Genomic DNA, 14,970 nt, shown 5'->3' with positions numbered 1-14,970 from the left:
AGCCTGATGCTGTTGGTGATGATGGGAGGTTGTTAGGTGGGTAGGTACTCGCTGGATTGACCTTAACTGTCGCGTCCTACGGCAGCCTGCAACGAAGCAGCGGATGAGGTAGGCGCGGATGGGGGCGGGGGGTTACATAAGCCATAGTGATTGGCTCGGCGGGGGAAGCTGGTCAAGCTGCAGCTCCTCCATGTAAATGGTACAAAGCGATGCGGCCTGTGTGGGCGGGGCTGTCTAAGTACATGTTACCCATGAGCTTTTGTGCCCTTGCAGCTTTCCGAGCATTGCAGAAGGGAAAGAGCCCAGCCAAAACGTCAACACCATCTCATCCTCTTCAGCCTCATCTTGACCTTTTCAAATTGCTTTCTCGACACGCGACACTAAATTGTAGCTTCCAATCGCGTCGTCGCCTTCCCGCGATACCAGATTTCATTTTTCAACAAGTTGCTCGGTCCCTCTCTTTAGATAAAAATGTTCACCGCCGTCGGCAGGGCCACTGCCCGCCGCATCCAAGCACCATCTGCCCACCCCGCGGCCGCCGCCCAATTGCTCCTCCGCCAGGCCCCGGCAGCCTCTGCGCTCCCCATCCGGGCCTTCTCCGCCTCTGCTCCCGCCCACCTGCCCGCCGCGAGCGACAAGAAGTCCAAGGCTACGGCCAAGAAGCCCGCCGCCAAGAAGAAGCCTGCCGCGACGACCAAGAAGGCCGCGCCCGTAGCCAAGAAGACCACCGGAAGACCGAAGAAGGAGGTCGACCCCGAGGAGATTAAGAAGGCTGAGATCCGTCAGCTCAAGAAATGGGCTCTCAGGGACACGCCCGCCACGCTACCTCACACCAAATGGGCCCAGTTCGTCGCTGACAACAAAGACGTGCTGAAGGGCTCTGCCGGCCTTGGTCCTCATATGGCTGGTCTTTCCAGCAAGTTCCAGAGTCTCTCTGCTGCCGAGATTAGCGTGCGCGCCCTCAACTGCCCTCGTAGTATCCGATCCTAAGCTAACACATGAATTCCTCTAGAACCTTGAGAACATCGCTGCGGCTAACCGTGAGAAGAACGCCGCCAACCTCAAGGCTTGGATCAAGACCCACGAGCCGGCGCGTATTCACATCGCGAACCAGGCCCGCCGCCGCCTCGCCAAGCTCACAGACAAGAATTACAAAGTCTTTGAGGACGACCGCCTGCCCAAGAGGCCCCTGAGCTCCTACACCAACTTCACTGTCGAGAACTGGCCGCGTCTCGGTGGTAGCGACGCCATCGATGGCTCCAGGAACATCAGCGAGGCCTGGAAGGCCCTGAGTCCTTCCGAGAAAGCTGTCTACGAGGAGAAGACCGCCCAAGCTTCGGCCAAGTACGAAGCTGAGATGGAGGTCATCCAGGCGCGCGCCGATGCCATCAAGGCCGAGGCGGATCCCAAGAACAAGAAATAGACGGGATTGTCACTCAATTGAAGAAAGAGAGTGTGTACAATGTCTTTTGTTTTCACCGAGGCTACAATAGGTAACGGAAATGCAGGGCTCTGGGTTCACCGGATAAAGGGAGAGGGATATCTATTTTGCGCGCGCGACTGTATGAAATTAAGTGTACGGTGCTGATGCTGGCTGGTTTGTACGCAAGAAGGTTCTGATACGCGGTGATGCTCATGATAACATAAAAACACAATGTCAATAGTGTGGTTCATTCCTTCAAATGTTGCCTCATGCTCTCGTGTCATCATCGTTAATCCAACCCAGCGTTCCCCAAGTATCGATAATCATGATATAGCCCAAAGCCAACCGACGCCTCGCTTCTCATGTTGAAAGGATTCCCAGACCCAACAAGCCGCATGTTTCCTAGGCGTGGCCATTCCGCAAGCCCTCAGTTCACCGCCGCAGGTTGCATTATTAGGCCTGCTTCTCGTATGGCGGAACCTCGATGGCCAACTGCCCGTCTGCGCCATACCAGCTCGCCCCCGTTGTCTTGAGCTGCCTCCCACTAGCCAAGTATAGGAGAAGATATGTATGCTTCGCAACGTGCCCCCAACAATACAGGCGGATCCAGTCGTGACTCTTGTCTCGACGGCACCATGTACCCCAGCCTGCTAGGCCACTGCGTAGGTAATTGCTTAGGAACCCCCACGTCTCGAAACGGACCTCAGCACTCCAATCTGTGCAGTCAAGAAGCCAGTAGCCCCGTTCGAAGGGGTCTACAGCCCGTTTGGGGTCTGGACGATATCGAGACGACAAATCTCGGGCTAGTTTGGCGAGTTTCGCTGAGATCAGATCGGAAGGGTCCACATCATCTATCCCAACTGGGGGAGAGGGCGGCCGTATCTCGAGGCTGTTGCTGAGTTGTTCCACCTGAGACCCCCTGACTAACAGCGCCGGCACTGAGTCGCTCGAGCTTCGGACTAGATCGCCATGCTGTGGGTGGTTCACCCTGGGTCGTTTGGCCGGCGGAGGTTCTGAGCCAGCACGGGGTGATGCAACTAGTGACCGAGAACTGACTATGCTGCTTGATATGTGGGTGATGTCAGGGCACAAATCCCCAAGAAGTGCAATCTCAGTGTTGTCTGAAGCCCCTGGTGTCCCAACGACCTTTGGCACTTGCGGTGTCCTTGGAATTATGGTATTGCGCTTTAGATATCCGGGCTGCCCAAGTGGTAACGATTCATCTTGCGAAGGGATCGGTAAGGAGGACGGCACGTCAACCTTGTCTGAGTCTGACGGGAGAGGGGGTCTTTTGCGGGTAGTCGAAGATGGAGGCGTCGGTGAAGTCTGTGGCGACCCAGCCCGGCCGATATAACGCTGTAGCATACGGGAAGGCGAAACGCTCAGCAGCCCGGCATCTGGCATGGGGTACGAGTCACTAATTTGACTGGGCGGTGCGTACCAGGACTTGAGGGAACCACCTCCAGTCTCCTGAGATGACATGAGGACCCCTTTCTCAGCTGGCGCCGTGTACCGTATGCAAGGTGATGAGCGATTATCCAAAGCACCTTCAAAGCTCAAATCCTGGGACCCGATCTCAAAGGATTGCCCAAACGATGAAGAAGCCATGCCCTCGCTGGATGACGGCACTGCGGGAGCCTGGGGCTGCTCCTGCTGTGTAACGCGCGCTTGCGCATTTACCCACGACTCCGTTGACGGAAGCGCCGTGCGCGTTTGGGGCTGGAAGGCAAGATATGCCCGTGCGAGCTGGCGGTAGACGACATCATTGGCTACACGGCTGGGTGCGGTGATGTGGACGAGGATCTCGGTGTCTTCCGCGCTGCTGCTGCTGCCGCTGGTCATGATTCGAGTTCTGGAGGCAGAAAAGCATGGCGATGGATGCGCGAGCCTGGAAAAAGAAGAAGAAAGAGGCGTGGTTCAGGTGGGTTGCCAGTTATATGTTGTTATCCACGTCGTTCCAAGACAGAGCAACCAGAAGCACGAGCCAGTCGCCAGTCATGTAAGGATATAGAAGGGCAGCAGGCAACAAAGGATCCAAGTCCTGAGAGACTAGAGAAGATCCTGAGGTCTATAATCCCTAGGCAAACATGGAGAAGGCGGTTGATGAATAGTGGAGGAGTGAGGTCTCGTGACGCACGAGATTCACGGTCTGAAGTAGACGCCGCTGAACATTCAAGCTATGCATGCAAGTAAACCTAGGTAAGGCCAGAGCACCTGGCGCCTTCCATCTCCAGCGGGTTGACGGGTGCCAGGCCCGCTATAGGTCAAGCCACACAACAGCCTAATGGTCAGTGTCATTAGCCTAAGGTCACTCAATCAGCCACACCAGGACCCCTGTTCAACCACCAAAAAAGGTACGTATCCACTATCGACGACAGATTAATACTACCCCAGGATCCATCCATCAAGTGCTCGCTCTCCTCCGAGACACTTGGCTCGATTCCTCGTCCCTCTCCAATTCCCCTCCCACGTCCTCCTTCGTCTAATCCCAGCCATGTCAGAATCTACAGAGTCCAAGTCTAGAGGCCCCCTCGGCCGCGTCGTCGTCATCGGCGGCAACGGCTTCCTTGGCCATCACATCGTCAACCAGGCCATTGAGTCGTGGACCACCACCGCCGTCTTCGGCGTCGACCTGCGGTGCGAGCGCAACCGCAATCCCGCCGCCGAGTACCGCGAGTGCGACATCACCGACCCCGAGCGCCTGCTGTCTCTGATTGAGGAGCTCAAGCCCGACGTCGTCATCCACACGGCGTCCCCCGTCGCCAACAACCCCAAGATCGGCAACGACATCTTCAAAAAGGTCAATGTCGACGGAACACAATCTGTGGTTGATGCCTGCGAAAAGACAGGTGTCAAGGCTCTTGTCTATACCAGCTCTGCAAGTGTCATCAGCGACAATGTCACTGATCTGCTCAACGCAGATGAGCGGTGGCCATTGATCCGTGGAGATCAGCAGACCGAGTACTACTCCGAGACCAAGGTCCGTCGTCGCGTCTTGCCTCGCCAGGAACCCAACTAACATGACACCCGCTATAGGCTGCTGCTGAAGAGCTCGTCCTCAAGGCGAATCGCAAGGATGACTCCAAGCTTCTCACTTGCGCCATCCGCCCCGCCGGCATCTTTGGTGAGGGTGACGTCCAGACCCTCGCCGGCATCCTCAACGTCTACAAGCGCGGCAAGCACAACGTCCAGGTCGGCAATAACGAGAACCTCTTCGACTTCACCTACGTTGGAAACGTCGCCCACTCCCACCTCCTCGCCGCTCAGCTCCTTCTCGTCACCGCCGCCTCCCCCACGGTTCCCCTCGACCACGAGCGCGTCGACGGTGAGGCCTTCTTCATCACAAATGACGAGCCCGTCTACTTCTGGGACTTTGCCCGCGCCATCTGGCACGCCGCCGGCCACGATAAGGGAAAGGAGGGTACCTGGACCCTGCCGCGCGAGTTGGGCATCGGTCTCGGCTTCATCAGCGAGGTGTTTGGCAGCATCCTGGGCAAGACCCCGACCCTCACCCGCAAGGCCATCATTATGAGCTCCATGACCCGCTACTACAACATTACCAAGGCCAAGCGTGTCCTGCGCTACAAGCCCCTGTGGACGTTGCAGGAGGGCATCAACCGCGGCGTGGAGTGGTTCGCTGAGCAGGACAGACAGCAAGCTGCTGCTGCCAAGGCATGATTGATGATCAGGGCCAAGCTTAGAACGAGCAAACGAGTAAGAGGAGGGCTCTAATGAAAAGGGATCGAGGGAGAAAAAAATCCATATCCAGCCATGAATGTACATACCTGGCTCTTATATCCGCACAGGCCGAGGTTTAATTTAACAAAGACGCTTCGATTTTTGACGCACACATCATTTCACAAAGGATCATAAACACCCATACAGCAATAAGCGCAAAGGAACCAGCTGGTACTCGATTGTCAAGTCGTGAATACCCAATCGGAACAGATTCTATTGTTCCTATCTCTCTGCCATCCATCCGTCCATCCATCCATGCCATGTTCCATCCGTGACCAAAAACCCCTTCTGATCCCAGAATGAAGCCAACATGTTGCATCCTCACATCTGACCCATCATCCACGCACCCGCGAGAAGAATGTTCTGTGCACTCTCATCGCTCTGCTTCCGTGTCTCGCCAGGGAATCAACCCGTTCACATGGCTACTCCATCCAACGCAGGTATAGAAGAAAGAAGACAAGAAAAAAAAGATGACAACACCCCCTTTTGACCCTTTTTTGGTTTCGTGAAAAAAGCATCAACCTCCGAGCCCCCCAAAAAAGAATAACAACTTAGTCGAGAATCGAAAAAGGGTAAAAAAAAGAACCAAGCTCTTGCTTGTCACCTTGGTGATAGGAGGAGCAAGGGAACGGCATAGAGCAGTAGGTGGGAAGTGAACAAGACAGGGAGACAAACATCCACTGTCTTGTAGGGAGACAAAAGTCGAGAAACTACCAGGTCCATCGTGTAGTGCGGGAACAGGGTTAAGGGCTTGTTGGCGATCTGCTTTTTCCTTTTTCAAGGGGGTGATTGATAATAACAGGCGGAGGGGGAAGCGAAGAGGAACGCCGTCGACTATGCAAATGACTCTACTCCCAAATCATGCCTCCTGAACTGAGTAGGGAAACGAAATGAAGCTTAGGACTGGGCATTGCCTGGCCCAGAAGGTGAAGGATATTGTTGGAAAGTATCATGAGTTGCCCGACACACCGAGCCCGCTGCCTTGCCGGGCGAGACCCGAGTTGCGCCACTCCCGTCGCCTGCTGTGCTCGGCGTTATCGAGCTGGCTGTCCGACTGGTTGAACTGGTTGGCACCGTACGGTGAAGGATTGGCTAGGTCATTCCGACCCCTCCAGCGTGTCGGAGGCGTGCCGGGGCCGTTGTTAGCATAGGGCATAGGAGGATCTTGCATGGGCCGAACACTGGCCTCGCCCTGCCACAGGGCTGGGTCCGTCTCTACTCGCCGGGCTGGTGGTCTTGTAGAGTTGTCTTGACGGTTGTAGACCTCGTTGACATCAGTGATCGAGATCTGCCCCCGTCGATCTTGGAACCGCTTGAGAATCTCCTTGGTTGTGATCTCTCCGCTGTTGCTGAAGATGTAGGGGTCGTTGAGGAGGCCAAGGATCTCGTCGGGAACCTATATCAATGTCAGAAAACGCTCCACTAGGCTGAACAACCAAGGCATCTTACCTGGCACATCTCCTCGATATGCGTAATCATCATTTCTACAGCATCAATAACATAAATAGCCTCGCTATCCAGGGCGGGTGCTCTGGATGGGTTCGTAAGGATGTTGGGTGCAATAACTGTCGCAAGGTTCCTGATGTCCATCTTGGAACCGACCTCCTCGTCTAGCTGGTGGAAGGACCCTGCCCACTTAAGGAAGCTGAAGAGAATCTCGAGACTGTCTCGGTGACTCTTGGGGAGAAGGCAGCATGTGAGGTGTAGACACTGCTTCCTCTTCTCTGTGTCTGAGATCTTGGCTGCGCTGATCCAGAGCCTGTACAGCTTGTGTGTCATCAGGGGGTCCGGCAGATCTCGCAGGTAACGCTTGAGAAGAGCTGCGAGCTGGATGACGGGCTGTTCCATAAAGTTTACCACGTCGCAGCCTTCGGTGTTGATCTTCTCTACCAGACCTTGCTGTTTCTTGATGTTGCCGTTCTTTCGGAACACACCCTCGACTGAGAGATCCATCTTGCGCATCGATGACACGATGTCGTCGATGACGGCTGGGATCCGAAGTGTGCCGGGTCCGACACCGTCTGTTGACTCTGCACCGTCTCTCTCGATGATGATCTCGAGCGGCACACCGAACACGCCCTTCTTCTTGATGCTCTTGTTCTTGTCGTTCTTGAATGCCTTTCCAAGATTCTTCCAGAAGGTCGCCTGCTTACGCGACTCGATGAAGCTTAGAAGCTCATCTAGTGTGAACTCTTGCTCAATCATGGGCTGCATGGTGAGGACGGCGAGGTGGCGGACGTTGAAGTATTCGAGGCCAGAAAGCTCCGAGAAGAACTTGCGGCCGATTCGCTCGGGGAAGGCATCACCACGGAATTCTCGCTCACGATCGGCCGACTGCGTTCGCTGATGGCCTGGGCCACCTGGCGCGTCAAGAGAGCGATCAGAGAAGGGCTGGGGAGTCCTTTGCTGCTGTTCTCGGGACTGCTCGACAGCTACTATCCTCGGAATATCATCGAGGGTGATGCCGTCATTCTGCCCAAACATGAGATCGGTAGAACCTTGGGGGCCATGGCCTTGCCCACCGTCTCCAGCTGAGCCGGGGCGTGGTGCCCGACCGTCGGGATCCATTACGCGAGAGGTTCGGGCTTGTCGTACACTAGATGACAAGTGACGATCTAATCGCGTACTCCGGAGTCTGCGTACATCATTCAGAGTGTTCTCATAAGACGACTCACGATGACTGTCCTTGTTATCACCTGGGCCGCGTGACCGAGAATCAGCACGCGGCCTTGCATCGTTGTCATGGCCACCAGCTGCGCCATAACCGTTACTGTTGGGGTCTTCGCCGGAGCGCGGAAGGGTTCCATTGGCTCTTAGAATATCCAACAGGCGAGCCAGAGCAACCCGGAGAAGGAATACGTATTGCTGCAGCTTGGAAATATGCTCAAACTTCATTGCCGCTTCGGCGTTGGGGCCAACACAGTTTGTGCAGTAAATCTTGCGGTCGAAGGCGTTGTAACGGGCTTCCTGCAAGGCACGGCCGAGCTCACGCCCACACCTTGTACACTTGACGCAGGTCAGATGCCACCTCATGTCGGCGTTCTTGGCACACTCGTCCTCGACAGATCTATGGCAGAGGGTGCAGTGATCCGAGTCGTGCGATGATAGTCGCGAACCGTCCGCGTTCACTTGCAGCTGGCCATTGTCGTTCTTGACGGCGTCTAGGTCGCTCAGGTCGTCGAGGAACTGGTAGAGGCCGGTGGAGGCGCTGGCTTCGCGCTCGAGGCGCAGCGCCCCTTGGAGGCAGATCCGGATGAGGAGTTTGAGGTAGTGGGCGAGACCAGTGACGAGGGACAGCAGTTCCTGTGTGACACCCAGCTTGTGGCCACCGCTGTCTTGTGTCTTTGACAGTAAAGAGAAGAAGGACACAATCTTCTTACATAAAAGCTTGGCTTCTCGGCCGTAAGACATACCTGACCAAAGTTAGACTGGCGCACATCGTCTCGGGCACATGCAGGGTCTTGTCTTTACCTTTCTCATTCAGGCCCACCATTGTCGCGTCGAGTCGGTCCGCCGATTGGAACAGGATCTCGACGTGCCATATGAAGCGCTTCGCGACCAAAACCCCGTCGACATAAGCGCCGTTGCTAACGTGGAGGAGCATGTCGGATATACAAGCGGCCGATGATTCCTCAAAGGTCGAGAGTACACTCCATATCCGGAAGACCTTCTCCTCCATGCGCTCCTCCTCCTCGCGGATGAGGTCTCTGCCCGCACGGTCATCCGAACTCTGGAGAGCGGGCGGCGAATCTGTGGGCTGCGCCAGGCGCACGTTCCAAAACTTGTGAATCATGTAGCACTCGGGGTGCCAATGCTGGTTCTGGCCGTTCCTGAAGATCTCGACAAACTGCTTCAGGATGGCTGTCTGGCAGCCATTGCAGCGCTGCGCAAACTGTGTCGAATAGTGATAATGGCAGTAAACATTCCCATCGTGCTCGTAGTAACTATCCTGGGCGCCGAATATCGTCGAACATAATGAGCAGGTAAAATGGTCGACATGGTACTTTCGGTCTAGGGCGGTGATGTATGAGCCACGCAGGGCACCCCCGCACTGGTAACAGAGGAGGCCCAACCGGCGGAAGTAGTCCGTCTCGCATAGGGGATACTGTCCCTGGCCGTTCTCGTCATCGGCCGGGAAGAACTTGGATGCTACTATCTCACCGCAGTCCTGTCCCTTGGTTAGTATCGACACAGAACAATACGGGGTGCCTTGGGCGTCGCACCTGACACTTGAAACAGTCGAGATGAAAGGTTCCTTCGAGGGCTCGAACAAACTGGCCCGTTAAGGGCTCACCGCACGCCTGGCAGGTCCTCGTCTGACCGCTGGCAGATCTTCCTCCTCGCCCTCGCGACCTGTTCCGCTCAGCACTTTTGCGGGGCGGCTGATCCTCAGCCCATCCGGGGGGGGGGGGATTAGGAGTGCCCGGTGCAGAGGCGGGCGGCCTAGGACGATAGCTGCTGTCGGGCGTCCTCGTCCGGTGTCCACCGTTCTGCCAGCTTGAATCGGGGTGCGGAGGCACGTCGGAGCCGGTATGGTCGCGGGATTGGTCGCCATGACCAGGTTCGCCCAGCATCGCGTCGTCGTAACCCGACGCCATGATGAGAAGCAATCCGGAACGTCGTCGAGATGCTCAGGCCCCCCTCCAAACTCCAAACTAATCAGTTGCTAATGAGTCCTCGGCGCCGAATGTCCAACAGAAGTCGACGGGCGTTCGCAGCGGTCGGCATCAGCGCCAGCAGTGGTGGGCGGCGGCAGCGGCAGCGGCGACGACGAAGGTATCGATGCCAATTGGCGAGGGCAGGCGTGTGATGTGGTACGCAGCAGAAGATAGTCTCGGTCGAGGGAGAGGTGAGAGCGAGTATGGGCTGGTGTTCGCGTGACGGCCCAACGATAAGCCACCCAGTTCGGACTGGGGTGATGGAGGAGGCGGCGGGAGGAGCAAGTCGGTGGCAGTGAAGTGAAGCGGCACAAGACAGCAGGGACCCGGTAGCATGCGAGGCTGGAGCATGTAAACAGCGAGGCTGAAACGAAGAAAAACAGAGACAATGGAAGAAGATGCAGTACGAGACGCGGCGCAGCGCGTCTGCGGCGGCGTGGGTGAAGGAGCGTGGGAGTAAAGTCGAAGCCTGTCGTGGGAGAGTAAGGTATGGAGTAGCAGGAGGCGCCTGGTGGTAGGGGAGCTGAAGTCGTGGAAACGATGGGGGGGGAGAACGTGGTGGTGGTGGAGGAGCCCAGGTGGAGGAGACTCCCGCTTAGAGGGTACCTTCACCAACAATAGGGGATTAGCACCAAGGACGGGCTACCTAGGGGCCAAGGCAGGTACCTCGAGGTGCTTGGGTACCTACCTAACGGCGGGGGGTTACCTAGCGGTTCTACGCCGCCAGATCAGGGAGCTAGGTAAGAGATGGCCCCAGGGGAGTTGAGGTAGAGGTACTTTCCTGGGCGATCGGATAGCAGCAGGAGTCCCACCTACACTGGGTAGCCCGGTATAGATTATTTCACGATGGAAGCCGGGCAACAAGGCAGATAGATACGAGAGGTAGGTCGGTACCCAGAGAGGCAAGGCATACGCAAAACCTGATAGCGCAATTTTTTCTGGCTCCTGCTAAAGCTGACTTGGTGAGAGGCGGTCCATCTAACGCAATGCGAATGGATGGAGGTTAGGTTGCTGCTGCTGACGGGCCAGACCCTGTGCGTGTTTAGGCGTTAGGGGCGTTGGATACTGCAATTTCCAGGCCGGCCACGGGGAGCCACGTCGAGGTAGCGATACTAAAATAAAAATAAACGGTGGAGGTTTCGAAAGTCGCTTCCTTCAGGTGCAGGTCGCCGTCAGCACTGCCTGCCAGGGCGGGTATTATTAGTAGGCAATCACAATAAAGAATACTTTTGGGATTGGACCGATCAGATGGGATGGCAGCCCGCCATTTTGCCTTCGAGTCTGCCCTCTCCTCTCCTCTGCCTGCTTGCTTGCTTGCTCAGGCTGAGCAGGGCTCCAGATGTCTAGGACTGCCGTCAGCATATTGTGGCATCCAATGTCACTGAGATGGAGCCCCCAGAGTCATCTTCTCAGCCCGCCTATTCCCCTTCGAGACCCGACCCGACAGGACCCAGGCAAGGCATTGCTGCAGCAGTGGGAATGTCTCCATCGCATGGATGGGTCTCGAGGCGTTTGAGCCTGAGCCTGAAGTCTGCCTGAGCCTCTGGACCTGGACCACAGACGACCGCATTAGCCATCCGTGGTCAAAGCTGGGGGCGCACTACCACTGCTACAGTGCTGCTCTCAAGAGTTACCCATGACGGACCCTGGGCAGAGCCCCCCGGCTTACCTGACACTCGCAGGTTTCTCACCATTCATCATGGGTTGATGAGGTCAGTTCCAGTCCCCAGATTTCCCTTGGACCTGTCAGACATGGAACACCTCCAATGGATCGGCCGCCTTCAGACGAGGTCCGCTTTGGCTCCTTGAGAGAGAAAAAAACCAGAACAGCCCCCGTCAGAGTCGCCCTGGTACCGCACATAACCTTGCCCTTCTTGAAATTGCAATGAAGATCTCATCACGTGTGCAGGAGCCTAGGGGGGTTTTAAGCTGCAAGAGGGTCAAGGCATGTGTCTACTAAAAAGACGGTGCATGAGGTGGATGAGAGCAGTCAAAATAAAACATGTCACGGGCCATTGAGTGCGCACTGGTGAGCCGCGAATATTTATGTCGACGGGTGGGAGCGTGCTGTAGTTTTTGTGCCATCTTACCTGTCGCAATTTATGTTGCATCGCTGACTTGGAACCTTTCTTGACTCTTGTCCCCTGCAATCTCTCGTCCATGGATTGGGCCACGGACGGATATGAGCAGCTGCTAATGATGGATGATTGCACGTCTCTATTACACAAGAACAACAACATTCCGGCTCATCAACCAAATCAGTCAAACTCCCGGAATGTGGTGGCTTCCGGGCTCTGGGATAGTCACGGACGGCCCTTGCTTGGTTCTCGCCAGCATGAATTACAATTACAATGCTATAACGCAGCAGCAAGCCTATAGCACACAAATATTCTCTCTCACCCACCCCCCATCATTCGACGTCATTTTAGAAGACGCGCCAGTAAAGCCAAGAGAAACAAATCATGCACACATGCGCAAACGGGAAATCAAGGTCCCCACACTCTTCCCGTCCCCGTCGTACTGGAGGGGAGGCCCTGCCCTGCCCTGTCCTGTCCTGCTGCTGATGGATGGTTTGTCCAAAACCCAACCCCTGAGAATGCCGAGCTCGTCCATTTCGTCTCGTGTACCCGTCTTATAAGCATCGTCGATGCTCAATCCCGACCAATAACATCCTTTTGGTAACATCTCGGGTGTATCCGAAGTTGCTGCGGGAGGAGCTGACCAGATCTTGAAACTCACTCACGTGCGAGATGCTCCCGCGGCTCTGTTTCAACTTTCAACCATGCACCAGCTCCTTCAGCCGCTTCTCAATCTTGTTCCGGCCATCAAGAGTCCGCCAAACTTCGTGGGGCGCTCCATCGACAATGTCCCAGTTCTTCAACTTGTCCGTCAGCTTGGTCAGGTCTCGCTGCTTCTTCTCCCACGTGTGACTTCGCTTGATATGCACTCCAGAGCTAATCACCACCAGCGGCGTGTCCTTGTCTTGGATCTGGCGGCTGGTCTGGGCATCACGTCGTGTGAATGAACCCGCCACGAGGCTCTCCTGCAGCTTTGCAAAGATCAGCTTGCCTCCCTGCTGGGCGGATCGCCCATATACTCGGTCTCGGCTCGTTCGTCCTCGGAAAATGGCACCTGGCAGTCGGTCGAGACCAAGCGGCGAGATGACACCCCGAAGCCAGAGCAAGAATCCCCAGCCAGGCGATCCCACTTCGCCGAGAAGGTCCTCATGGAGCGGATCTATGAGAAGTAAACCCTTGACGTGGTCTCCGTTGCGCGACGAGAATACTCGGGAATAAATCGATCCAATACCCGCACTGGCCAGAACCCATGGGCCTCTCTCTCCTGCGCCGATCAAAGCCTGGCTGAGGGTATCGACTATGAAACCTGCCGACGATGGCGAGGGTGCGCTGTCTGACCAGCCATAGCCAGGACGGTCTGTGAAGCAGTATCGAGAAATGGACCCGTTCTTGAGGGCGTTCTCGGCAAAGTCCCAGAACTCGTACTCGACGGGTCGCTCGCCGCCCTCAAACAGGACCGTGGGCAGGTCATTGCCCTTGGAGTCGGTCTTGTTCCCGTGGCAGTACACATGGATGCGATACTTGTTATTGTCAACCCAGTACAGCTTTCCTGGAGGCGCCACGCCCGCGTCGAGTGCCCGGAGAATAATAGTGAGAGTGATGAGGAAGACGGCCACCGACATGATGGCATAGGCAATGGTTGAGACCATCACCCCGGACCATTCGAACAGGGTTCGACGCGTCTCGGCTCGACCAGTCAATCGCTCCTCCTCTTCTGCCTTGCCCCATTCCACCATGCGGTCTGTCAAAAGGGTCCAAAGGCTCGTGAGAAGAGCCCAGATGACGCTGACGACACCGACCCACCTCTCTTCGTATCGGGTCTTTTGTACGGACAGAATAAGAACCATGTCGAGAAACAAAATGGCCTGTGTTTCGGGTTAGATCTGTTCAATGGCGTGTATAAACCTTGTGGCTCGTAAACTTACCGACATGAAGATGGCCAGTATCCTGACAGATTTGGATGGCACCTCGAAGAAGATGAGGGTGAAGATCAAGTTGGCAAGGGTCCAGGTGGTGTATCCAAAGGCAAACCACACGCTGCCTCGAGTCTGTATGCCAGGCGGCGTCGCAAAGGTAGACACGAGCAGCAAGACCCACCACACCAGGGTGATCAGGGTGAAGAGGATTGAGAGATATCGCAAGACTCGGATGCTCCATAGGTTGTATGGGGTCACTGCTGGATCGTCGGGGGCAAGCAGGCCTTGGCCAGAGTTGACGCGGTTGGGGAGGAGTCGTGTGTGCTCATCTGGCGCTGAGTGCTCTCCGTCCTCGCGCTCGACGCCATTGGCACCATTGGCACCATTCGTGTGCGTGCCATCCTCGCCATCCTCGCTCGAATCTCTCTTAGCAAAGATAGGCATCGTGGGCGTAGTTTAACCTGCGAATAGATGCTTCGCCTGCTCCAATCTGCGTAAGAACCAGTCTCTGTAGTGAAGCGATCGATCTGTCTTGGTAGTCGTACAATTATATGCAAGCACCCAGAAAATCCCCTTGGATCCCAGCTTCACCCTGTTCCTCCCCAGAGCCTATATACCAAGGCCACCATCAACGATGCCAAAAAGTAGAATACGTCATTGCCAGCCAACTCAGCTCGCCGTGTCACCAATGAATGATGCCGGCGGCGCTCGGTGGGAACACTAGCGGGCGGACGCAAGCCTCCGGGTTCGGGAACTTGGGCTGAGCTAGAGCTCCTGTGTGAATGGTTTCGTAGCCCCACGAGCATCGGCGCAATCTTGACAGAGCCGCAGAAGGGCTGGATTGCGTGAAGTTGACGATGGAGGGCTTTCGATGACGTGCTGTGTGTGATCCAGATGCTCTAGCCTGCTGTTAGCGTCGAGCTCTTGTAAGGTTGTCGGTACGGGACTCCAACAGTCCAAGGCTGAAACCGGCATTCTAGATCATAGAATTGCTTGCTTGCTTGATTACTTAAACCACAAATTGAAGAGTCGTAACGTGAAGAGGGAGAAAATAATCTTTTCCTCATTCCGCCATGAGGCTACAGTCGGTATTTGCCATTGATCTCCCTCCCATTCTTCAATTTGACATGACTCTCACACGATCACCGCCCCGCCTA

General features: G+C 55.8%; 4 protein-coding genes across 4 annotated transcripts; 2 read left to right on the top strand and 2 right to left on the bottom strand.

Annotated features, from left to right (window-relative positions):
- Nucleotides 1-471: 471 nt before the first annotated feature.
- LRP88_08016 (uncharacterized protein) lies at nt 472-1,423 on the top strand (the record flags this gene model as incomplete). Its single annotated transcript, XM_083244527.1, has 2 exons — nt 472-951; nt 1,013-1,423. 2 exons carry the CDS (start codon nt 472-474, stop codon nt 1,421-1,423), a joined length of 891 nt encoding a protein of 296 aa, XP_083099021.1.
- Nucleotides 1,424-3,917: 2,494 nt separating this feature from the next.
- Nucleotides 3,918-5,101, top strand: LRP88_08015 (3-beta hydroxysteroid dehydrogenase/isomerase family-domain-containing protein; the record flags this gene model as incomplete). Its single annotated transcript, XM_083244526.1, has 2 exons — nt 3,918-4,403; nt 4,460-5,101. The coding sequence occupies 2 exons, from the start codon at nt 3,918-3,920 to the stop codon at nt 5,099-5,101; spliced, it is 1,128 nt and encodes a 375-aa protein (XP_083099020.1).
- A 1,009-nt stretch (nt 5,102-6,110) lies between these two features.
- LRP88_08014 (uncharacterized protein) lies at nt 6,111-9,759 on the bottom strand (the record flags this gene model as incomplete). The annotated part of the gene is made up of 4 exons (XM_083244525.1): nt 6,111-6,557; nt 6,611-8,574; nt 8,633-9,313; nt 9,531-9,759. 4 exons carry the CDS (start codon nt 9,757-9,759, stop codon nt 6,111-6,113), a joined length of 3,321 nt encoding a protein of 1,106 aa, XP_083099019.1.
- Nucleotides 9,760-12,595: 2,836 nt separating this feature from the next.
- Nucleotides 12,596-14,257, bottom strand: LRP88_08013 (uncharacterized protein; the record flags this gene model as incomplete). Its single annotated transcript, XM_083244524.1, has 2 exons — nt 12,596-13,762; nt 13,823-14,257. The coding sequence occupies 2 exons, from the start codon at nt 14,255-14,257 to the stop codon at nt 12,596-12,598; spliced, it is 1,602 nt and encodes a 533-aa protein (XP_083099018.1).
- Nucleotides 14,258-14,970: the final 713 nt, after the last annotated feature.

Source organism: Fusarium phalaenopsidis (assembly GCF_050370095.1).
Source record: "Fusarium phalaenopsidis strain FUZ10S chromosome Unknown contig_32302, whole genome shotgun sequence".
Taxonomy (NCBI): Eukaryota; Fungi; Ascomycota; class Sordariomycetes; order Hypocreales; family Nectriaceae; genus Fusarium; species Fusarium phalaenopsidis.
The sequence above is the reverse complement of the archived record's forward strand: the minus strand, read 5'-3'. Positions and strand labels throughout refer to the sequence as shown.